Here is a 23,117-nt window from a genome sequence, read left to right as displayed (position 1 = left end):
GTAAAAAGAGTTGAGCACAATCTGATTGTCTAGCAGTAAGGAAATGGAACTCGAGCTTGGGAAATGTGTATCATGGCGTACGACACAGCAGTTAGAAATGTTTACAAACATGAAAAAAATAATGATGTTAGTGTGGCACAAAGTCCTGTTATACCAATTGACTCGACTCGCTGCATTTGAAGCCAGAAAAGAAAAAAAAAACAACCTGTTTAACTGATACAGAGAATTTAAGATGAAATTCTTAAATGATGAAAAAGAAGTCTAGAGATGGATGGTCATACAGCCTGGGTGTTCTTAATGCCACTGAATTACAGACTTAAAATAGTTCAATTTTATTTTACATACATCTTACAAGTACATACACATTCTCTTATGATAACAAGCAACTAATTCTCACTCAATTTTATACTCCTCTCCATATACCCTTGACTAATACCAAGTAATTTGGACAAAACTTCTCCCTTAACATTGGCTGAACAGAACTTAATATCTTGCTTCTATTGCAACCCACTACAGGACCTCTGAAAGGTGTTATTACACTTACTTGGGCAATTCCTGCAATAAATGCATTAAAGCAAGTCGACAGGCGCATTTTCTGAGGTGCAATCATGAAGCAGCCTTCTTGCTGGTCATAGCCAAGTAAGACATACAAGTGCCGCTTGACCGTGTTGAAGGCCTTTGCACTGCTGATGTCTGACTCAGCACTGCTCTCATCCTTGGCCATAAACTTCATGAGCACTGTAATCAGCTGATGAACTGTCTGCTGGTCGATCCCAGCATCTTCGGGGAGCAGATCCTTGATGGTGTTGTCATTCTCAGGAGACTGCTGTCCTGTTAGTGCAAGGAATGCAGTCAGTGGATAACTCCTCCACACATGAGGTTACACTACACCCTCACTTGACAGGGACAAGAGCACAATTCTTTCTGCTCCTCCTAAAGAGTTAAAATTCTATTTTAGACAAGAAACTTAAAAGCACAGACTGAGGACTCTTAAGCAAAGCCTCAGTCAGTGCAGGGGTAGAAGCTTTTATGTCATTAGTGCCAAATTATTTGGGAGTCAGGAAATGGAAATAAAAATAAGAAACTATAAAGATGTTATCCTCCAACTACAAGATGACTAAATAAGCTTCGCATTTAGCAGTTTGAAATATATTGGCAAAGTTTTATTCTCAGTGGAAAAGAGACATTTCCTTTCCATATTTATAAAATAAGCATCTAAGAATTGCTCCCAAAATAATAGTCTGAACCCACTGAGCATAAAAGTATCCACTGGGTTATGTTGTTTGAATTATTAACTCACTAATGTTAATGAATCAGCTGGTGTAAAAGAAATTTCCCAAATCTTGAGATTCGGGAATGTATACTCTATGAATGAGGCAGTCAAAATTATAAGTAGCAAATTATAAACACTATAGTATGTAATGAGAAACATGAGGGGAGGGGACACACACAAGAAAAAGAAAAGCATGACCTTTATAAACTGAAAACACCACATGAAGGTGAACTGAAGGTTCACATGGAAAGAAAAAGTTAGACCTTTCCCTTAACCTGTCTGAGCCTAACCTTTCCCTAAGCCCTGAGACTGAGCTCCTTATTTTTCAGAGTCAGTGCTGTATCTTGTCTTCCTTTGTTCTCCTATCCCTTGTGATCAGGTGTGGTTTAGTACTTTTGGGGAAGGAAGAGTGATATTTGTTCTATATTTATGTCTGGGGGCTTCTCCGAAATAATCTGCATTCTCATCCTTTTGAAGAGCAACATTAGAATATCTAATCTATACATTAAGTTTTTGTCTGGCAGGTAAAATCAGGATACTAGCATTCTCATCTCTTTTGACAACCCAGCTTTGATTATATTCATCATAATTATGATAATTATGATAGAAATGATGCAACAAAGAGTTAAATGGCAATTTATACCTTTTAACTTCTCAATTCATTTAGAAAAAATATCTTAGTCTTAAATGACACAAGAGCAAAATGTAAGAAATATGCCTCTGGGAGTACAGAAATGAAATGCCTCAAGCTTATTTTTCTCTGGGACTAATTAGCCTGAAAGCCATGTCAAATTTAGAATGTACTAGTTAAGACCTGCATTTATTGTGACAAGTGATATACTGAGAAGAATACGCAGACAACAAGTAAAGAAGTAGCAGAACCAACTTAGTCTAAGAGCTCTTCACATGGGAAAACATTCTTCAGTCTAGGACATAAACATTGTCTGTCTCACTGAACCCGACCATGAAGGAATAAATATGTTCAATGTACTTTAGAGAATTTCTTTTACCAAAAAATGATTCTAAAGGGCTTGTTTATTACAGTGTGGCACATGAGGAGAATGAGTAATAAATTAATATTATTTTCTAGGCATGCATCTGAAATCAATTTATGCAGAGCATCTTCTGTCAATGACAGGCTAGAAATGTGAAACATCACTATGTAGTGCAGTTAAATATCTATAATACAGGATTTGGTCAAAAGCAATACTTATGTAAATCCCTATAAAACAAAATAAAGGTTAGAGAACTATTTTTATCATTGATTTTTTCCTCCAAAAGATTATTTTATAACTGGAAGGATATTATTGCTTCTGAACAGTTTGAGCCCAAAATGTGACAAGTGTGCAAATCTAAGTTCTCTACAGGGTCCAATGTTATTATAGCAGCAAATGATGGTTGTTACAACTTAGTTTCAGCACACAATTCATTTCAGCTCTGGGATTCAAAAGTCAGAAGAATATGTATCACTCAAGTGCCTGGCTTCTCCAAATATGAATGAGTCTCCAAAGTTACAAAGTTTAAAACTGGAAGTGTGCATGTTTGAGAGGGCGATGCATCTTTGATTCCTAACACTAAAAATCTGGGCACTTTGATAGAGAGGAAAAGAGTTCCCAGCAACGCCTACTCCCATTTCACTCTGTTCCAGGTCATATCTACAACATAAGCCATCAGATTTCAGCTTATATAGTCCCAAACTCTCCTTGCCATTTCAAGTGGCATGTTTTAAAAAGTGTTTAAACCTTAAGTTTTCCCAACAAATCAAACTCTCCTATTGAGAAGGCTTCATTTCACATATACCTTAGTGTCACTGAGGATTCATAGAAATCTTTGGTACTGTATTGTGAAGGCTGCTGCTTACTTTGCTTTTCCTAAGCCATCAGTAGTAACAAACCATTAAGTGCACTGAAAAAAGCTAATTAATGGAACCTTTTACATGATATAAAAATACTTTAGTCCAGGACTGGGAGTCTGACCTAGTGGTTTGATTTCTCGGTACCACATATATAGAAAAAAGCCAGAAATGGTACTGTGGCTCTAGCTTTGAGAAAGCCCAAGTACAGTACTCAGGCTCCGAGTTCAAAGCCCAGGACTGGCAAAAAAAAAATACTTTAGTCCAATAATTTGCCCCTTCCACTATAGAATTTTCAATTGTGTACTTTATTAACTTTTTCAAAAAAGAGTACACTTATGATTGGTATATGCTTCAAAAAGAAAAATTACCTAAATCCTATTTTTTAAAAAATGAGCTGACAAGCCAGGACTGGTGGCTCACACCTGTAATCCTAGCTACTCAGGAAGCTGAGATCTGAAGATCAAGGTTCAAAGCCAGCGGGGCACAAAAGGACCTGAGACTCTTTATCTCCAATTAACCTCTAGAAAATGGGAAGTGGGGCTTGGCTCAAGGGTAGGGTGGTAGCCTTGAGCTGAAGAGCTCAGGGACAGCACCCAGGCTGAGCTCAAGCCCCATGACCCATAAAAAAAAAGGATCTGTAGCCAGGCACCAGTGGGTTACACCTGTAATCCTAGTGCTATGGTTCCAACCTAGAGCTGAAGAGCACAGGGTTCAAGCCCCAAGACCACCACCACCAACAACAAAAAGAGCTGCAGATATGCTGGAATGTTGTTCACTAATAAGGATAAAGTTAATGCGTTAGTTACCTATAAAAGCTATTAAATCTTCATTTAAAAACAAAAGGCCTAGGGCGGGAGTTTGGCCTAGTGGTAGAGTGCTTGCCTAGCATACACAAAGACCTGGGTTCGATTCCTTGGTACCACATACTTAGAAAAAGCCAAAAGTGGTACTGAGGCTCAAGTGGTAGAGCTCTAGCCTTGAGAAAAGTCCAAGGACAGTGCTCAGGCCCTGAGCTTAAGCCCACAACTGGCAAAAAAAAAAAAAAGGCCTAAAATATTTTCTCTGAGAAATGACAAATAGTTTCAAATAGTTTTGAATTCTAGTCTGTCAATTTCCTTTACTTTCCTTAATTTTATTATTTCTATAAAGAAAATTGCAGGCATTTTTACAGCCATTTTTCTTACACATACCCTCTCCTCCGTACCGAGGTGAACTCTAAATTACTGTATTTTCCAAAGACAACAAAAGAGAAAAGATGGGAGGGAGAAAGAGAGTGACAGGGAAATTTTCCACTAACATTTCCTAACATTCATATAGCAAAAAAATTGCTAGAAAGAAATTACTATGCAAGGCAGAACTTTTTATGTATTAGTTTCCTTTCCTCTCCTCTCCATAAGAACATATACACCTTATGTCATATCCATCTTTTTGTTGGTGGTGGTGGCCATGGGACTTGAACTCTGGGCCTGGGAGCTGTCCCTGAGTTCTTCAGCTCAAGGCTACCACCCTTCCCCTTGAGCCACAGCGCCACTTCCAGTTTCCTGGTGGTTAATTAGAGATAAGAGTCTCATGGACATTAGTGTCCGGGCTGGCTTTGAACCGCAAGTCTCAGATCTCTGCCTCCTGAGTAGCTAGGATTACAGGCATGAGCCACGGCTCCCAGATGCCATATCCATCTTTAAATCCCTCACAGAATATAAGGCACTTTCCTGACATACAGTAGATATTTATTGCTCACAAATATCTAAGTGCACTGAATTCAGGTAATAGTTCAGATCTGTCTTTTAAAAAAAAAAAAGGAAAACTGAAGTCCACGAACAGTAAGAAAATGACCAAGGACACAGGGAATCACCTTGACACCTGTCCCAGCAACAGGTGGCAATGAGGTAGAGAAAGATCTTACTTTCATTTGGTCCAGTAAAAATAACAAAGATCAAACACTATAAAGGGGGTCATACTCCATAGTTCCAATTATACTGCTTTATTAACCTCCCTCCCTCGTCCCTCCACTTAAGCTTTGCCCATAGCAGTTCTGTTGAGTAGGCACACAGACCAGTGGCCAATCACATATGTTTGTGTGCTCTTCATCCCATTTTTGTGTCTTCCCATCCCATCCTATGTCCATGTCATGTCCAGCAACCCTGGTCAGGTTGAAATGCCTCTTGCCCATAAGATCTTCCCTAACGGCTCCAACTAATAGACAGCTTTCCTTCTCTTGCATTCTAAGTACTGTCATTCTAGGTGAGAGCCCACTGATGCTTATACTTTATCTCCCTCCCTCAACCATAAAACAATTAAGAATATAAATGTTTCAGACAAAATTTTTGCACTCTTTATTTCCTGGTAGATTTGCATGCACGTATGTCTGTTCAGAAAAAGTTACTTCCCCAAATGTAATTTCACACAGAAACATTCCTATGTAAACTGCACCTCAGTGATCAGTAGTCATTTTGCAAGTGAGTGAAGGAATTAATTGTAAACCATCTATAGGAAGAAAGAGTGGCCAAAAAGAAGTGATTTGCAATAACAGGAGGAGTTATTTGGAATAAGAAGAGGCAGGAACAATCAATACAAGAAAATCCTGTGTTTTGGCTAGCCCGGGGCTCTAATTCAGGGACTGGGCACTAGCCTTTCTGTGCTCAAGGATAGTGCTCTACCACGTAATCCACAGTACTGCTTCCATCTTTTTCTGAGTAGTTTATTGGAAATAAGAGTCTCACATACTTTTCTGCCCAGGGCTGGCCTCAAACCACGATCCTCAGATCTCAGCCTCCTGAGTAGCTGGGATTACTGGCATGAGCCACCAGCAGCCAGCTACGAGAGTTTTACTGAGCACTTTTTCTTGTAGATTGAATGTGGATCAACACATGTCCAGATTCATCTACAAGCTCAAATAGGATGGGAAGAAGGTAAGTCCTGTGCAGACTGGGGTAACCCTGGACCGCCTGGAGGCCCTCATTTCTGGACCTATCTGGGGAAGATTGTTCAGTTGGGTCACTATGGGCTTAAGCTGAACCACAGAAGACACAAATGCCAGGTCAACTGTACAACCAGACTAATATCCCCATGTCCCACAAAGGGGAAATACCATAACATGAATTCAGCAAGAGACAGATGTGGTACAAAGAAAGAAAGCCAAGTCTCCTGGGTGTATTAGTTGTATTCCTAACAAATAATGAATCAGAGGTGACTTTAAGCAAACCATTTTGACAGAATTACACAGGCCTCTCAGTATATCAGTTTTTCTGTCTGCATGTCAACTGAAAACAAAATTAACATTTTACATATATCCAGAATTGTTGTGAAGTCTGAGTTAGATGGTTTGCAAAAACATTCTCTAAGCTGGGCACGGTGGCTCATGCCTGTAATCCTAGCTCTTCAGGAGGCTGAGATCTGAGGATCAAGGTTCAAAGCCAGTCCAGGCACAAAAGGACCTGAGAATCTGATCTCCAATTAACCTCTAGAAAACAGGAAGTGGGGCTTGGCTTAAGGGTAGAATGGTAGCCTTGAGCTGAAGAGCTCAAGGACAGAACCCAGGCCGAGTTCAAGCCCTATGACCCTATGACTCCCCCCCCCACAAAAAAAACCCCATTCTCTGTATATGCAATATTATGATATATTTAGTATCATTTAATTATTCATTACAGTGGATAGGGAACAAAATGTAATTAAATACCCTAAGTTTGTTGAAACTATTTATTCAGTACTCTGCTGATAAAGCAACAGCTGAGTTATCTTCAATTAATCTTTAGTCCTGTTCCAGGTATTTCAAAGGCAAAGAAATCCTGGTTGTGGCAACATTAATGGAAACATACCTTATATCTGATTCTAAAAAAGTTAACAGGTTACAAAGAGAGAGCCTGGAAACTCTGGCTCTACATCTGTCATCCATAGGTCTGGGGCACCCATTCATAAGAAACCCAGTTCTTCCTTGGTGAAATGAGGATATTTGCACATTTCCAGTGTTTCAGCTGTAACCATCTATAAATTTTATTTATGTGTAGAAAGGCATTTGATTTGACTCATAAAAATCACAGAGAAATGCAGCTGTTTACAAGCCTTGTAGAGAGTATCATCCATTGAAAACAGAATTTTCTGTCTTATTTTCTGTGGGCCTTACATAAAGGCTAAGCTTGAGTCGTAAATTATAAGTTTAGTGCCAAGTTCAACCTAAAAAGCATTTAAAATTAAGTCTTGCTGCAGACTAGTTTAGGCTTTATTTCAAGCCTAAACAATAAGAGGTCTGCACAGGAAAGCTTGTTAGGTAGACCAAATAAAAGTATGTTCATTAAATAACAAATTCTCTGGTTTCCATTTGTGTGTGCATAAGTGCATGCATGTATGCATGCGTGTGTGTGTGTGTGTGCGTGTTTGCTGGAACGAGTCCTTGAATTCAAAGCCTAGGTGCTATCCCTGAGCTCTGCTTGCTCCACTTCTTTTTGGAGATTAACTGGACTCTAACTAAAGATTGTAGTCACAGACACTTTTCCTGTTCCAGAAGGCTTCAAGCCACAATACTCAGAACTCAGCTTTCTAAGTAGCTATCCATTTACTTGTTAAAACCCTATGTAGAATATTATGATTATCCTGGCATGATTTGTCTCTAAGTTAAACTATTCAGTGTCCTGTAAATAATGGGGAAAAAAAATAGAGCCGGGCATAGTGGCTCATGCCTGTAATCCTAGCTACTCAGGAGGCTGAAATCTGAGGATCTCAGTTCAAAGTCAGTCTGGTCACTAAAGACTGAGAGACTCGTATCTCCAATTAATCACTAGAAAACGGGAAGTAGAGCTGTGGCTCAAGGGGTAGGGTGGTAGCCTTGAGCTAAAGAGCTCAGGGACAGCGCCTTGGCCCAGAGTTCAAGCCCCACAGACGACAAAATTTAATTTGAAATTACCTTATAAACTGAGCCAACTATTGCCAAATCCAAGCAGGTTTTACATGCAATTTATCTTTATAGAGGTTTCAGTTCATATTTAATTTAAATGCTGTTAGTTGCCTCTTTCCCATTGGGAACTTTTTGATGGAATAATTAGTTGCCTGAAGGATTTCCTCCTTAAAATAAAGATATATATGTACACTTTCCCTCTAAGACTGAGGTGATTCTTGGGTTGCATTTTTTTTTCATCATTCCCAGGGCTTGAACCCAGGGTGTGGGCACTGTCCTTGAGATTTCTCAAGGCTAGCACTCTACCACTTGATATACAGCACCATTTCTGTTTTTTTCCCCCCCTGTGTATGTGGTGCCAAGGAATCGAACCCAGAGCTTTATGCGTGTTAGGCAAGCACTCCAGCACTAGGCCACACTCCCGGCCCCATTGGGTTATATTTTTTAAATGAATAATAATAATTAAAGACTAATTTTTCAAGTAAGCCTTAAGATAAAAAGATAAGCTAAGACAAAATAAGGAATATGAAATATATAAAAACAATCTTAAAAAGACCTCACTGAAGAAGTAAATAGATTTGACATTTCTAATGAAACTCGGGATCAGAAATTATTTCTTCCTCTTTTGTCTATTTCATTTCTCTTGTTCTCTCCCTCTCTCTTCCTCTCTTCCTCTCTTCCTCTCTTCCTCTCTCCCTCCCTCCCTCCCTCCCTCCCTCCCTCCCTCCCTCTCTCCCTCTCTCTCTCTCTCTCTCTCTCTCTCTCTCTCTCTCTCTCTCTCTTTCTCTCTGCACAGTAAAGACAAGGTAGAAAATCAGAGGAAGAGTATTATTCCAAATGTTTGCTACTTCTGCTTTATTAATTTTTAAAAAGTAAGTTTACAGTCTTTTAGTTGCCAGTGTCATCTGCACTTACAATTTTTAGAGACTTTTTTCTCACTCCTCACTTCTAGTTTGAGTGTCCTTTTTCTAATACCAAATGCACATTATCTCCATATCTCCTTCCTTGAAATTTTCTTTCTGAGAGTACTGATTCCCTTCTGCAAAGCTCATATTAAAACTATTCTCAGATGAAAAGCGATATATCTATAGAATGACATGTAAGAGATAGTTACCAAGATTATTTTCGACCAATACTCAAATACTGAAAACTTCTGAAATCTTTCCAATGAATCATGGTACTACTGTGTGGACAACATTCAGTCTGAAATGTCCTTGCCAATGGTCATTCAACTCTTAGGAAACTTCATGATAAAGTATAATATGTCCTGGAATATCAAATAATAAGTAACATTCTATCATGATGCTGAATATGACCCTATGGTCCTCCAAACAATGGAAACACTGCTTTCCGAGAAACAAAAATGCAAAGTTGAATCAAGAATGGCTAAGAAGATGAGGAGATGATGGCGGTTCAAATGTATAACCTTTTACAACATAAATGGAACATATGTTTTGCCTAAAGCAGATGGATATAAAATAATATTTGTATATGTACTTACACATACAAATATAACTACTATGTATAGTTCTAATAATCTTGGCTCTGTGGGAAATGGTACATACTGAGGTAATATGGTGCTTCTTACTGGACCAAAAGTTCATGAATCAAAAGTCATCTGCTAAGAACAAGATGAAAGGATTGTTGTTTTAGAGGCTCCAATGCTTGAGCATCTGGGGAAAAACCCTTTAGAGCTCACAAATCCTAAGAAGATCACTCTGGTCCAGTTAGAGACACCAAAGTCTTTACCTTGTCCACCTGTGCTAACACTTGCACAGGCCCTTTAACGTCAGAAGTACCCACCTGGTGTCTGTTCGGGGGTCCCACCGAGAGCTGGAGCAGACTGCTCATGCCTGGTCAACCTCACAGCTTAAAAATCAACAACAACTCTATTTAAATAAGCAGTAAAGACAACTTGAGCCTAGAAAACACACTCAGTGCTAACTGCAACTGGACAGTAGAAACAAGTTTTCCTATTTGTAATTAGTATCACATAAAAGATGTTTATGTAACACAATTTTTATGGTTTTATTTGGATCTCAAGATGATCCTTCAACATTACTTAAATTCTTAATCATCACAATTGCTATGTGAATTAATTAACAAGCAATACCAATAAGCTTTATACCTTAAATTGATAACTTAGGAAATACAAGTGCTGGAAAACTCATAATAAAAATGGCAATTCATTGAATCTGAATCTTGGTTTCTAGGATCTGGGGGGATTTTCCCTGATACCTTAAACTATACTATGTTTTCCGAAAGGGCCACATGTGGTTATCTTCTTTCCCTGAAGAACTGTTATTGACTACTCATACAGCTTTCTATTTGACTGTTCCAAAGTTCAAAATACCACATTCCTATAGTTTGTCACAAAACAGAGAAAAACATAATAAAATTAAATCAAAATTATGATTAAAATGGTTATGTTATATAAGGCTGTTTCTAACAAAAGCCAATGAAAAAGCAAACCTTTGAGCTTCTGACAGGGTAAGAAATGCTTTAGATGTTATTTTATTAACTTTATGTTACTTAAATATTAAAGTGTTTAATAGTTTTAACAAGTTACTCATCAATTTAAATGTACTCATTCATTAATATGGTGACCTAGTTATACATTTTTAATTATTTCATTCATGTACCATTGTTAAACATTAGAGTTAACCTAGTCATTTGGTGATTTAAGGAAATTTTTATTCCCAGTAAAGTGCAATATAAAGAAAGATTTATAAAAATAAATATATAGATATATATGTGCGTATATACATATAGAATTTTTATTTAAAAACCTGGTAATGAAACTTGTTTTTTTTTTTTGTAAGTTATCTGGTGAGTTTGACTAAAAGTCCAACTTCTCAGCCTTATTTTTCTTTTTTTGAAAGCAACCATTATTACTGGTTTGTCTGAGGGTTTATGTGGCTGCTTCAAGGCTTCATGAAAAGAAAATGCATTTTAAATTTTAGCTTCCCTTCCATAGCTGCATAGGCATCATCTGCATTTTATTTAGAAAGTACTTCGATTATATGATCGTGTGTATATTTTCTCTTCCTATTCTAGAACTTAGAAGCAAATGCTTCCTCTAGGTTTCATGCCCCATTATCAGTGGATTTTTTTCTTTTTTTTTTTTTGCCTTCTACATTTCAAAACATCTATTACTAGATCATGGCTTTGCTAGACCCACAAACTACAGAAAGTTACTCATGAACTTTACAACTCTGGGGAGATTTTTTAAAGGGAATCTGAGGTCCAAACTTGTTGGACAAACTCAGTTTGCTATCTCTGCTACTCTCTGTCAACATTCGACACGACAAGTCAGGCTCAGAAAGACATTAAACAGATTTCCTGGGAAGGTGGACAAAGATACTCAACGAATTTTGGAGGTTAGGGTCTCAGGAAGGGAGAGCGCCCTCTTGGATTCCGCTGGCCCTTTCACGCTGTCCCGCAGAGATCTTACACTCTTCTGGCGATTTCTTGCGAAGCGAGCCCTCTTGATCTTCCACAATGCAGCATCACTGAGGTTGGCAACGTTGGTTCTTACAGCAGTGATGGCTTTGCAGAAGGAATTAAAGAGGTTATCATCCTCCTTGACTGGCTATGTGGTACAGTTTGAAACAATCCATCTGTGTATAGTTTCAGTATGAAAAGATATCTTTCACTGGTGCGTGAGTCATCCATCCCCCTGTATGATGAGTCTTATATTAAATAAACCATGGCTATTCTCTCACCTATTATTTTAGACTTAAAGACTAAATTATCTAATTTTAGAATTTTTTCATGTACTTAGAAATATGGGCAACTGATTAATAAACACTAGAGTTTGATGGTGCAAATATACCTCATAAAATTGCTTGTGAACATTATAAATATAATGACCGAATAGTATTTGATGAACAATCACAAACAATCACAGGTTCTCAAGGAAATAAGAATATGGAATCTGATATATCATAATATACTTAAATCTATGAATAAGTACAAGAGACACTCAAATAATTGATTTGAATGCACAAAGTCACTTGACTTGGAATTGAAACTACTTGCCAAGCCGGGCGCAGTGGCTCACACCTGTAATCCAAGCTATTCAGGAGGTTGAGATCTGAGGATCTCAGTTCAAAGTCAGTCTGGGCACTAAAGAATGTGAGACTCTTATCTCCAATTAACTAGAGAAAATGGGAAGTGGGGCGGTAGCTCATGGGAAGTGAGGCGGTAGCTCAAGGGTAGGGCGGTAGCTCAGGAACAATGCCCAAGCCCAGAGTTCAAGTCCCATGACCCACAAAAAAAGAAACAAAAAAAAAAGGAAAAAAGCAACTACATGCCAAGTATCTTCTGTTTACTAGCAGGAACAACAGGAATTATGGCTATTTACAAGTTTGGGGTTTTGTTTTTTTTCTGTACTTACTTGTAGGGAAAGGAAATTCTTTGTTACAATCCAAATGAAGCTGAGCTTCCAAAGAAAGTGTCTCAAATCTATTGACAAAGAACTCCCAGCTCAGTGCAGGAATGTCCTGCTTAAGAAAATGCAAGAGTAACAGCTTGCTCAGTATGGTGGGTCGGTCTTTGACCACAGTATCAAACTGGAAGTCAAGACAAAGACATAAGCCCTGAAAAAGAGGGAGGGGAGAGAATGTCAGACACAAATATCCACGATTTTCCAAAGATAGTATTCTAGACAGTGAGTGAAATGAGACTACTTCCCAAACCATGCTTAAAAGTCAAGGGCAGGGAGTGTGGCCTAGTGGTAGAGTGCTTGCCTAGCATGCATGAAGACTTGGGTTTGATTCTTGTTACCACATACATTAAAAAAAAAAAAAGGCCAGAGGTGGTGTTGTGGCTCAAATAGTAGAGCTCTAGCCTTTGAGAAAGTCCAAGGATAGTGCTCAGGCCCTGAGTTCAAGCTCCTGGACTGGCAAAAAAAAGTAAAATGAGTCATCTGACCAGTAATGGGAGGAAAAAATAATGCAGAAGAGTTTCTCCTAACTAGAGTGTGTCTTGAATTCTGATTCAGAAATATGAACTAAATGTACACTACTCATTTTCTTAGGTGTTAGCTAATAACCACTTAATCCCAATATTGATGGATCTTGTTTTAATGTCCATAGTTTTCATTGAAAAGCACTTTCAAAGCTGCACTTTAGATTACACAGGAAGATGGTCTTCAAATTCGCTTTCCATCTTAAGTTGTGTGATTCTAGAACACAGCCACCTGTCTTCTTGAAATGGGAGTGGAACATGGAATACGAGAAAATAGAAGTTGGAATGGATGAAACATCCACTTCTCTAGACTATGGCCCTACCACTCATCTACTTTGTTTTTCTCTTCATTGTAATGCACTGTGAATGTACCCACAAAGAGATTTCCATTCCTAACATTCTCACTACCATCATCGATGCAGCATCTGTTTATGCAATGCTGTGGTCTGAATGTTTGTGACCAACTAAAAAAAAATCATAGAATTCGGGCCGGGAGTTTGGCCTAGTGATAGAGTGCTTGCCTAGCATGCACAAAGACCCAGGTTCGATTCCTTGGTACTACATACATAGAAAAAAAAAATCATAGAATTCATCAATTTCAAAAATTCACGAGGAAAGATAAGGTCATATGGGCAGAGATCTCATGATAGTATCGATGCCCTGAACAGAGGCTGTGTTTACAATGCAAGGCATCCGCTGTGAGCTAGAAAGCAAGCCCTCCCCACACCAGTGACTGAAGCTGTCATCACATTGATTGTGAACTTCCTAGCCTCTAGACTACGAGAAATAAATTTCTATTGTTTCATATGCTGAAGTTGTCGTGTTTTAATACTTTGCTACAGCAAGTCTAAAATTCTAACACAAGTGATGAAGAAGCCAGTGATTGGGTGGTACAAACGTGAACCAGCTTTGCAGTTGATGCCCCACGTCACACGTCACCTGTAGCGCTGGTCTTTTTATGGTGTCAAGCAGGAGACCCGCCCTGGTGGCCACTGCTGGGTTCACATCCTCCACAGCCGTCAGGAAACAGCAGAAGGCGTGTGCCAGGGAGTACTTCAGCAAGTGGTTTTTGGTCACTGAGTGAATGTCCAGAAATCTACAAATTACGGCCACTTTTTCCACTGAAATATAAAAATACAGTGTTCAAAATGTATGTATGTTCATATTGACAGTATTTAGACAGAACCCACAGAGAAAAAATTAATATATGGAAAATGGGTGTGTGCGTGTGTATGTGTGTGGAAGAGAGAGAGACAGTGACACAGACACAGAGACACAAAGAGACACAGGGACAGAGAGAGACACACAGCGAGAATGAGTGTGTTCTGGGGCTTGAACTTTGGGCATGGGCACGGTCCCTGAGCTTTTCCTCCATGCTAATGTTCCACCACGTGAGCCACAGCTCCACTTCCAACTTTTTGGCAGTTAATTGACGGTAAGAGTACTACAGACTTTCCTGCTCAGACTGGCTTGGAACTGGAATCCTCAGATCTCAGCCTTCCAAGTGCCTGGATTTTATACAGGCCTGAGACAATGGCACCCAGCTTCATGTGTCCATTTTAAGTTCCAAAAAAATCCCACTGTTCATGTGTGCAGCAGAGAGTATTGATACTCAGTGTCCAGAAGCCTCAGTTGTCTTTTAAGACTTTTGAATAGATTCCTTTGTTTTAACTTCCAGCTACATTTCAAACAATTCAGAATGTCTCCCTGTTCATCCCTGCAGCCAGTCCAGGGAAGCTCTTGGGCCACATAAGAGAGGAGACATATTCACTTAACTCTAGGCTCTGGGTCTCCACTCTTATTAGGTCATGATGTAAAATGACCAGATACTTTCAAGAGCTTCAGAAACCATAATATAATAATTAGGGCAGCCTATGTTGAATTATTCCAGACATTCCAAAAACTATAGCCTCATGAAGGTATCATAGATAGTAAAGCAGTATCATATGGTATGAATTAAAATGCTTGAATACTCAACCTAGAATATTCTTTCTATTCTTCCCTGTTTATTGACATTACCACTCTTGAAGAACGTATCAGTGACTTTCTTCCTATTCAATAAAATCTATTCTCACCTTTATCCTATGAACTCTAGTAAAAACTCTAATCATACCTAAAGAATATAAGTAACCCCTTTATATATCACCCCAATAAAATACAATAAAATACAATTAAAAAACCTCTACTTGTTTATACACTACTAATTTACATATGATATCTGTATGCTTATACAGTGCTATGTAACATATCTTCTTTGGTAGTTTATCATTTTCAATCTTTTTCATATTTTTATTTGACCTCACCAATTCAATTGAGAGACCCTTAAGAATAGAAAGTTTCTATTAAACTTCCTTATTATTGCTCTAATACCTAAGACATACGGTAATTATTCAAAAATTTCATGGGTTCATTTATTTTTGAATATATATTAAGAAATATATGCACACATATATATATACATATATACATTCGGGAACCAGTGACTAATGAATGCTTATGAGCTGAGCTAATCAGGAGACTGAAACCTGGAAGATTGCCATTTGAAGCCAGATTAACCATCAAAACTGGAGGGCTGTGGTTCAAATGGTTAAGTACCAGTCATGAGAAAGTAAGCTGAGCAAGAGCACAAAGACTTGAGTTCAAACCATGATACCAGAACCTAGTATGCACACAAGCATGCATGTGCTTGTACACACACAGAATATAATGTATATATACACACACACACATATATATACACACATATACATATGCTTAAATATCTTAGGTATTTGGGAGGAGATGGAATTAAATGTTAAGACTTATAACTCCTGACTTCAGAGTCCAATGACTACAAGAGATAAGACAATTACAGCTGAGATGTAATAGAAAGAGCTACAGTTGCTTCCAACAAGATACAAATAAAGCCAAGCACCAGTGACTCAAACCTATAATCCTAGCTACTCTGAGATCTGAGGACTGTAGTTCAATGCCAGCCAAGTCAAGAAGAGACTCTTATGCCCAATTAACCACCAGAAAAAAGCCAGAAGTGGTGCTGTGGTTCAAGTGGTACAGTGCTAGCATTGAGCAAAAAGGAGCTCAAGGACAGTGCCCAGGCCCAGAGTTCATGTCCTATGACTGGTAAAAAGAAAGAGAGAGCACGTGAGAGAGGCGGGGGGGGGGGGGGGAAATAAAACGCCATGAGAGATAAGGAAAGAACCACTTTCTGGCAAGGGGAAAGCAGACCTCAGTGACAGCATTTGGAGACAGATCAAATGGAGGTAGTATTTGAGCAGGGCATTGAAGGAAAGAGGGTTTCAAATGGAGAGTACAGAATGGCCAGGGTATGGAGGAAGAAAATCAGAAAGCAATGAAAAATGTATAAAAGGAGGAGTGTAAGGGGGGCTGGGTGCCAGTGGCTCACCCCTGTTATCCCAGTTACTCAGGACATGGAGATCTGAGCTTTGAGGTTCGAAGCCAGCCCCAGTAGGTAATTTACCAAAAAACCAGAAAGTCAGCTGTATGGTTCAAGTGGGGGTATGAGGAAGAGTACAGAGAGTGCTCAGGCCCTGAGTTCAATCAAGCCCTAGGATTAGCAAACAAAAAAAAATAGTTCAGCTATGGGAGGCTATGTGTGTCTGTTTAGAGTCTGAACTTTATTTTCTAGGTACTGAGAATCCATTACATTGTTTTAGTTGAAAAGTAATATCATCAGAGCTATAATTCAAAAAATTTAATTGGCAACAATCTCATACTTTAGAATTAAAAGCCTAAGTATTATCCTGCTTATTTGCATTTAACTGCCACATTTCCTATGAAATGTTGCAAATATCATGTAGCTTCCGGCTGAGAAACTAAAGTTACAGATTAACATATAATTCCTCATAACATCATGAATTAACAATCATATCCATGAATTTGCCTGTGGGATCACATGAGTATCAAAAAGCAAACACTCTCTGAAGTTACTAGGAAACTGAACACCAAGATGTCACGGTTAACCAACCTGATAGAATATCATTACTATGCCAAATGTTTGGACTCTAACATAGTAGGGAGCTAGACCCTAGCATGCCGACCTGCTTGCTGCCCTTGGCAAGGGAAGTACTGGCAGAATGAAGGGACAGTGAGCCAGCAGATATGAGGCTAAGAAAGCACACCCAAGTTCCTTTCTTACTTCTTTCTCAGAAAACTTGCTCTTCTATGCCCTGGGAAATTTTAATCAGCACTGTACCAGGTCCAGTGCAGATCAGGTCTCTAGAGTAGCAGAGACCTAGTTTCTCAATGGCAAGTATATAAATTTAGGTATCAGCAAACTTCATTGAGTTACCTAGAGAACTTATCAGACATCTAGATACCTGTTCCTTTAAGGTGAGGAGTCAATAGGTCTAGGGGTGGGGCTCAATATTCTGGGGAAAGTAACTCAGATGCAAATAGTAATGTGGGCTGCCATATTATTTATAACCCAAGCTGGGACCCAACTAGGACTAAAGAAGGCTTGAAGTTAATTATGTGTGTTTAGGAGTAATTACACTTTGGCAAACATGGTGAGAATCCTCCTAAAGACCACACTGCATCTAAGCTCATCTAAATGGAACCAGCAAAGAATACCAGCATGAAAATTCCCTTTACAAGGATGGGAAGGGAAATTAAGGCTAAATTGGGCATAATCCTACTTGTAATCCTAGCTACTTAGCTCAAAGTAGTAGAGTGCTAACCTTGAGCTGAAGAGCTCAGGGACAGCGTTCAAGGCCCAGAGATCAAGTCCTATGACTGAAACTCCCCCCACCTCCACCCAAAGAAATAATGGCTAAAAATAAATGTCAAAACTATACATCTGTCTTAGGAGAAAAACACAAAGGCACAATGCCTATGTGCCTCTGATCATGTAAAATAGTATTTATTGAAATTAACTTCAGAAAATTGAAACCAGAAGATTTTTTCTTCATTGTTTTGATTTTCTTTCTGTGTTGTTTGCTCATTTATCTGTCTTTGGGAGGACAAGGGGAGGCACAGAAATACAGGGACAAAGAATGGACAAATGCAGCAATAGTACTCACGAGATACGATGTTGAGAACTCACTATACTGTGGTAGGGAAACACAGGGAGAGAGCGGGGGAAGGGATGACATTGTCCAAAAAGAAATATACTCTTTACCTGACTTATGCAACCATCATCCTGTTGAACATCACTTTTATAATAGTAATGTAAAAAAATGAAAGTGTACATCTGGTTTACCTTGTGACCTAGGGAATTGTTAAGCTAATATAGAAATACCTGCTTCAAACCTCATCTTCCAGTCTTTGCTGTTGAAATTGCCATTTATGATTGTCCAGAAGATGTCAGCACCATGAGGAAGTGACAGGGCATGGAGAAGGAGAGGGACTGCCAGTGAGGACAGCTGGGAGAACTCAGACTTGACAACTCTCCACAGGCTGCGGAACCAAGAAGAACCAAAGCAGTTACAGTTAACAGTCCAGAAAAAGAAATCCCAATGTCTTAATTTATGGAAAGTGTAGTTAGTTTGCATCCAGTCGGGCTGCATTTGTTGAAATTGCACTCATCCACAAGCTACCAATCCTGTGACAAATATTTCCTAGGTTTTGTTCTGTGTTTGATGAAATTATTTTATGTAACATTATACACAGACAATATATTTTAAACGAAGATTTTAATCAATTTCTAAACTCAGCTACATAAGTGAACAATAACTTAAATAATGTACAAAATTATACCACTATATTAAGACAATTAAGTGGTGATTTTTTTTTTTTTTTTTGCCAGTCCTGGTCTTGAGCTCAGGGCCTGAGCACTGTCCTTGGACTTTCTCAAGGCTAGAGCTCTACCACTTGAGCCTCAGCACCATTCCTGGCTTTTTCTTTTTTTTATGTATGTGGTACTGAGGAATTGAACCCGGGTCTTCATGCATGCTAGGCAAGCACTCTACCACTAGGCCAAACTCCCAGCCCCATGGTGGTGGTAAGCGATTTCTAACTGTGCTTGTACAGTGAATATCTGGAAAAAAATCTTTATTGGTTTTGCCTGTCCAGCAGCTCTTTCCCCTTATTATGGAAAAGAACAAATGTTTATCTATTAGTAACCTCTCCAAGAACTAATATGATTGTCACTCAAGCTTCTCCACTTTTCCTGTCATAAGAGGAAACACAAAATATGAGTTAAAGTATTTCAATATCCAGAACAGCGATTGGCCTATAACTTGGTGTATGATCCCAACATAAGGATTTCAGGACACCGCTGTCCAAGAGAATATGGCTGTTGAGATCCCCTTCTGTAATCTCAGAATGAAGGACATCAGCACAGCACTTCCAGGAACAATCGTTCCCGACTCCCAGCATTACCCTGACTAGGAATAAGACAACATTTGATGATAAAAATCATACTAAATGAAGTAACCCAGACCCAAAGAATCATAGACTCCATGTTTTCCCTCATTTGCAATAATTAGTTGTATGTCGAGGATAGTCCTAGAAGAGGATCACAATAGTTCAACAGCTATGTGAGAACATAACACCATACAAGCTGATGCTGAGGGAAATGAACTCCAAGGTATGGAATTATTGTTTTTCTTTCATTTCCCCCCTCTTTGGTTTATTCCCTGCTGTCACTGTATTTGATTTTGGTACCCTGTATATTCATTTGGTACCTTGTATATTCATTTATCTCTATTAGGGAAGGAAAGAGGAACAACAAAACGGTGAGACAAAGGACAAAGGGTAAACCAGTGCAACAGTGACAGGAATACTCTCAAGACAATATGCTGGCAATGACTTGACAACTTGGGAGGGGTGGGTGGAAAGGAGAAAATGAGGGAGGGTGTAAAAATGTTTGACAAGAAATGTATTCATTACCTTATGAATATAACTGTAACCACTCTGTACATCATCTTGACAATAAAAGTACATTTTTTAAAAAGTCATGACAGAACTAGGCTAAATGATAAGGAAGCTGAAAGAAGGGAGAGGGGGAAAAAGATAAATTGACAGGGGGGAAGGAAAGAGGAAGGAGAAAGAGAGAGATGCTGATAATATATCACTGAAAGATGGACAGAACTAACTTTGCAAAGTATATGGAGATACAAGCCCCTGGCATTGCTTGTTAGTCAAAATACACACCAGAGGCCAGGCACAGTGGCTCACGCCTATAATCCTAGCTACTCGGGAGGCTGAGATCTGGGGATCAAGGTTCAAAGCCAACCCTGGGCACAAAAGGACCTGAGACTCTTATCTCCAATTAACCTCTAGAAAACAGGAAGTGGGGCTTGGCTCAAGGGTAGGGTGGTAGCCTTGAGCTGAAGAGCTCAGGTACAATGCCCAGGCCCAGGGGTAGGGCAGTAGCTTTGAGCTAAAGAGCTCAGAGAGAGCACCCAGGCCCAATTTACCAGAGCTTCAGAATTAAAAAAAAATTCAATGTCCTATGCTTAAATCTAAGTAGTCAAGTCAGAGAAACATGGGTCTAATCCTACCTATATTGTTAATGAGCTATGCAGTCATATACAAATGTCTCAAATCATCCCCTGGACTCTTCAGAGGGAACACGGACCTGCCAATAACCTGGATTTCAGACTTCTGGCCTCCAGAATAGTGATAGAATAAACTTCTGCTGTGGTAAGCCACCAAATTATAGCAATTTATTACAGCATCTCTGGATAATGAATACAACATCTTTCACTCACCTTAGGTGAAATCTGACATTATTCTGGTAACACCATTTCCCCTGAGCTCTTTTCAGTATATCTTTACACAGTCTACACTAACTCAGAATGACCTTTGCTCCCCACTGCTTCTACCAGGAACTCACTAACTTCTTTCTTTTGAAAGCTGTAACATCTATTTAGAGACCTAACGCCCATTCCTACACAGTACACTGTCTTCAGTCTTCCCCTTCCTACAAGGTCTGCAAATGACTTAATGGATCAAGCTTGATCTCATATAGCTCCCACCTCCTTGTGCACAGGGGTGTGTCTCTCCTTCTCTTCCTTTTCCTTCTCTTCCTCTTCTCTTATTCTTTCTACCTTATGTCTCCTCTTCCTTTCTTTTCTCCCTTTCCTTTCCATTCCTATTTTAAAGTGTAAGTCATCTGTTAAATTCCACTTAACACTTCTTTCTGTTTTCCTCATTAGTTATCCACTGTCAAAGAAAAGAACTTTCTTCCACTCTTCTACCCTTTATTTTATTTTATTTTGCCAGTCTTGGGGCTTGAACTCAGAGCCCTGTCACTGTGAGCTTTTGTGCTCAAGGCTAGTGCTCTAGCACTTGAGCCACAGCTGCATTTCCAGCTTTTCTTGGGGAGGAGAGAAAATAATTAATTGGAGATAAGGATGTCACAGCCTTTTCCTGCCTAATCTAACTATAATCCTCCAATCTCATCCCTTGGCACCAAGCTCCATCCTTTATTCTCTGATTACACTCACTTGCCTTTCAGAACTTGGCTCCACTAATCTCTTTCTAGCCCTTTCTTCTGGTCCTTTCCATTGATAATCAATATATCCAAGTTTTCCCTATCCTACAAGTCTTTGATATTAGTTCCCTTCCCCCTAAAGTATCTAATGTTGCCTTTACATAATTTTATAAGAAACTTTTCAGAAAAAAAAGGACTGTGCTATATACCTTCCATCCTTGTGATATGACCTTGCATTCTTTTGAAAGTGGCTCTTTTGATATTCTCTCCAATCAAAGCTCAATCTTGACCTTGCTTATCATTTTATCCTTTAGAGACTTCCAAATATCATTAACGAACGTATCTTTTCTTTTAAGGTTCATAAAAGAACCTTAAGTGTAAGAACCTTAAGTGTAAAAATTTGAGTCCCAATGTAATTTCTCTAGCCTCTTTTATTTTCCTTCTCCCAAAACTGCGCCGTGATGCAAAATAAAACCTTGGGATTATTAAGTAAACCTTATCCATTTCTCTTCTCTTCCTTCTAATCCATTTGTTCTTGATACTCCTGCTTTCTACTAAATATCCTATTTCAAATCTTTATGCCAATTCATGACTGTAATCGTCACTCAAGCAGTATCTCTGCTGAGTCTTTCCTTAATCATTTATCCAGAAATGTCTCTGCTCATCTGGGAACTATGCAAATTAGCCGGGAATCATATTCCCTTAGATTAACAGAGACTTGTACACGCACAGAATGGTGTGTCTTGATCATGGTGACCTTAAGGCTACTTTCATATTTTGAAGTTATTATGAAAGCTACTCTCCTCCTTCAATCTCAAAAGTAGACCACTTGAAATAATAAAAATTGTGGTCATCTTCTGTATATTTTAATATTCATTCTTCTCCAAACTAGACTGCAAATTCCCATGCACCTAGAATAATAATGTATATGGTAAGCACTGTATATCTTTTGTGAATAAATAAATAAATAAACAAGGTAAGTGAACAGGAGATAGCTTCAACAAAACATACATGAATCACCCTTTCCCTTACATGTAAATGAGGATATTTTTCAGATTTATTTCCAGGAAGATTATAACAGGTATCTTAAGATTCTCAGGTAGAGAACACTATAGACCTAGGGTGGTGTTTCATTATTCTTCTCAAAATGTCTCTAAAACTAATTTATCAGACAATAGGGGGTAGGATTTTTTTCAATTTTATTTTATTGCTGGGGAGATATACAGAGGGGTTTCAGTTACATTCATCAGGTAGTGGGTACATTACTTCTTGAACGTTGTTACCCCTTCCTGTGTTTTTCTCCCACTCTCCCTCCCCCCATTTTCCCTTCCCATTTTCAAATACACAAATAAACCTATATATAATATACCCATGAGGTGGGATTTTTAAATGTTTATTAACAGCTCTAGATCTGGGAGGAAAATAACTAAATTGTTACCTAGATAATTATTAACTTATTATCTGTTGACATTTCATAGGGTCTGCCATAACCTTTCTTTTCACTATATTTATTTTGGCTTTTAATAACAAATATTAACTGTGTAAAAAGCTGTCACTGCAATGTTTTGATACATACATATAATTAACTTTGATCAAATTTATCCAGTGGGTATGCTATTTTATTACCCCCTCAAATAACCAAAAGCCATAAAATAATCTTTACCATATTTATTTTTACAGAATCTAGCAAATAAACATTATTATTTTCATATCGGCATACTCAGAATAATGT

At 38.6% G+C, this 23,117-nt stretch overlaps 1 protein-coding gene across 1 annotated transcript in view; it reads right to left on the bottom strand.

Moving 5' to 3' along the window:
* Unc79 (unc-79 subunit of NALCN channel complex) overlaps positions 1-23,117 on the bottom strand; it is a 218,645-nt gene that overhangs the window by 69,446 nt on the left and 126,082 nt on the right. Inside the window, exons 23-28 of the mRNA XM_090344746.1 lie at positions 18,245-18,402; positions 13,927-14,108; positions 12,416-12,617; positions 11,386-11,565; positions 9,820-9,885; positions 545-831 (exon numbers count right to left, since the gene is read on the bottom strand). Coding sequence (XP_090200872.1) covers positions 545-831; positions 9,820-9,885; positions 11,386-11,565; positions 12,416-12,617; positions 13,927-14,108; positions 18,245-18,402 — 1,075 coding nt within the window. The remainder of the gene's footprint in view (positions 1-544; positions 832-9,819; positions 9,886-11,385; positions 11,566-12,415; positions 12,618-13,926; positions 14,109-18,244; positions 18,403-23,117) is intronic.

The sequence above is a fragment of the Megascapheus bottae genome, chromosome 14 (assembly GCF_031878675.1).
Source record: "Megascapheus bottae isolate mThoBot1 chromosome 14, mThoBot2.hap1, whole genome shotgun sequence".
NCBI classification, from domain to species: Eukaryota; Metazoa; Chordata; class Mammalia; order Rodentia; family Geomyidae; genus Megascapheus; species Megascapheus bottae.
This window is presented reverse-complemented; position numbering and strand designations above follow the sequence as displayed.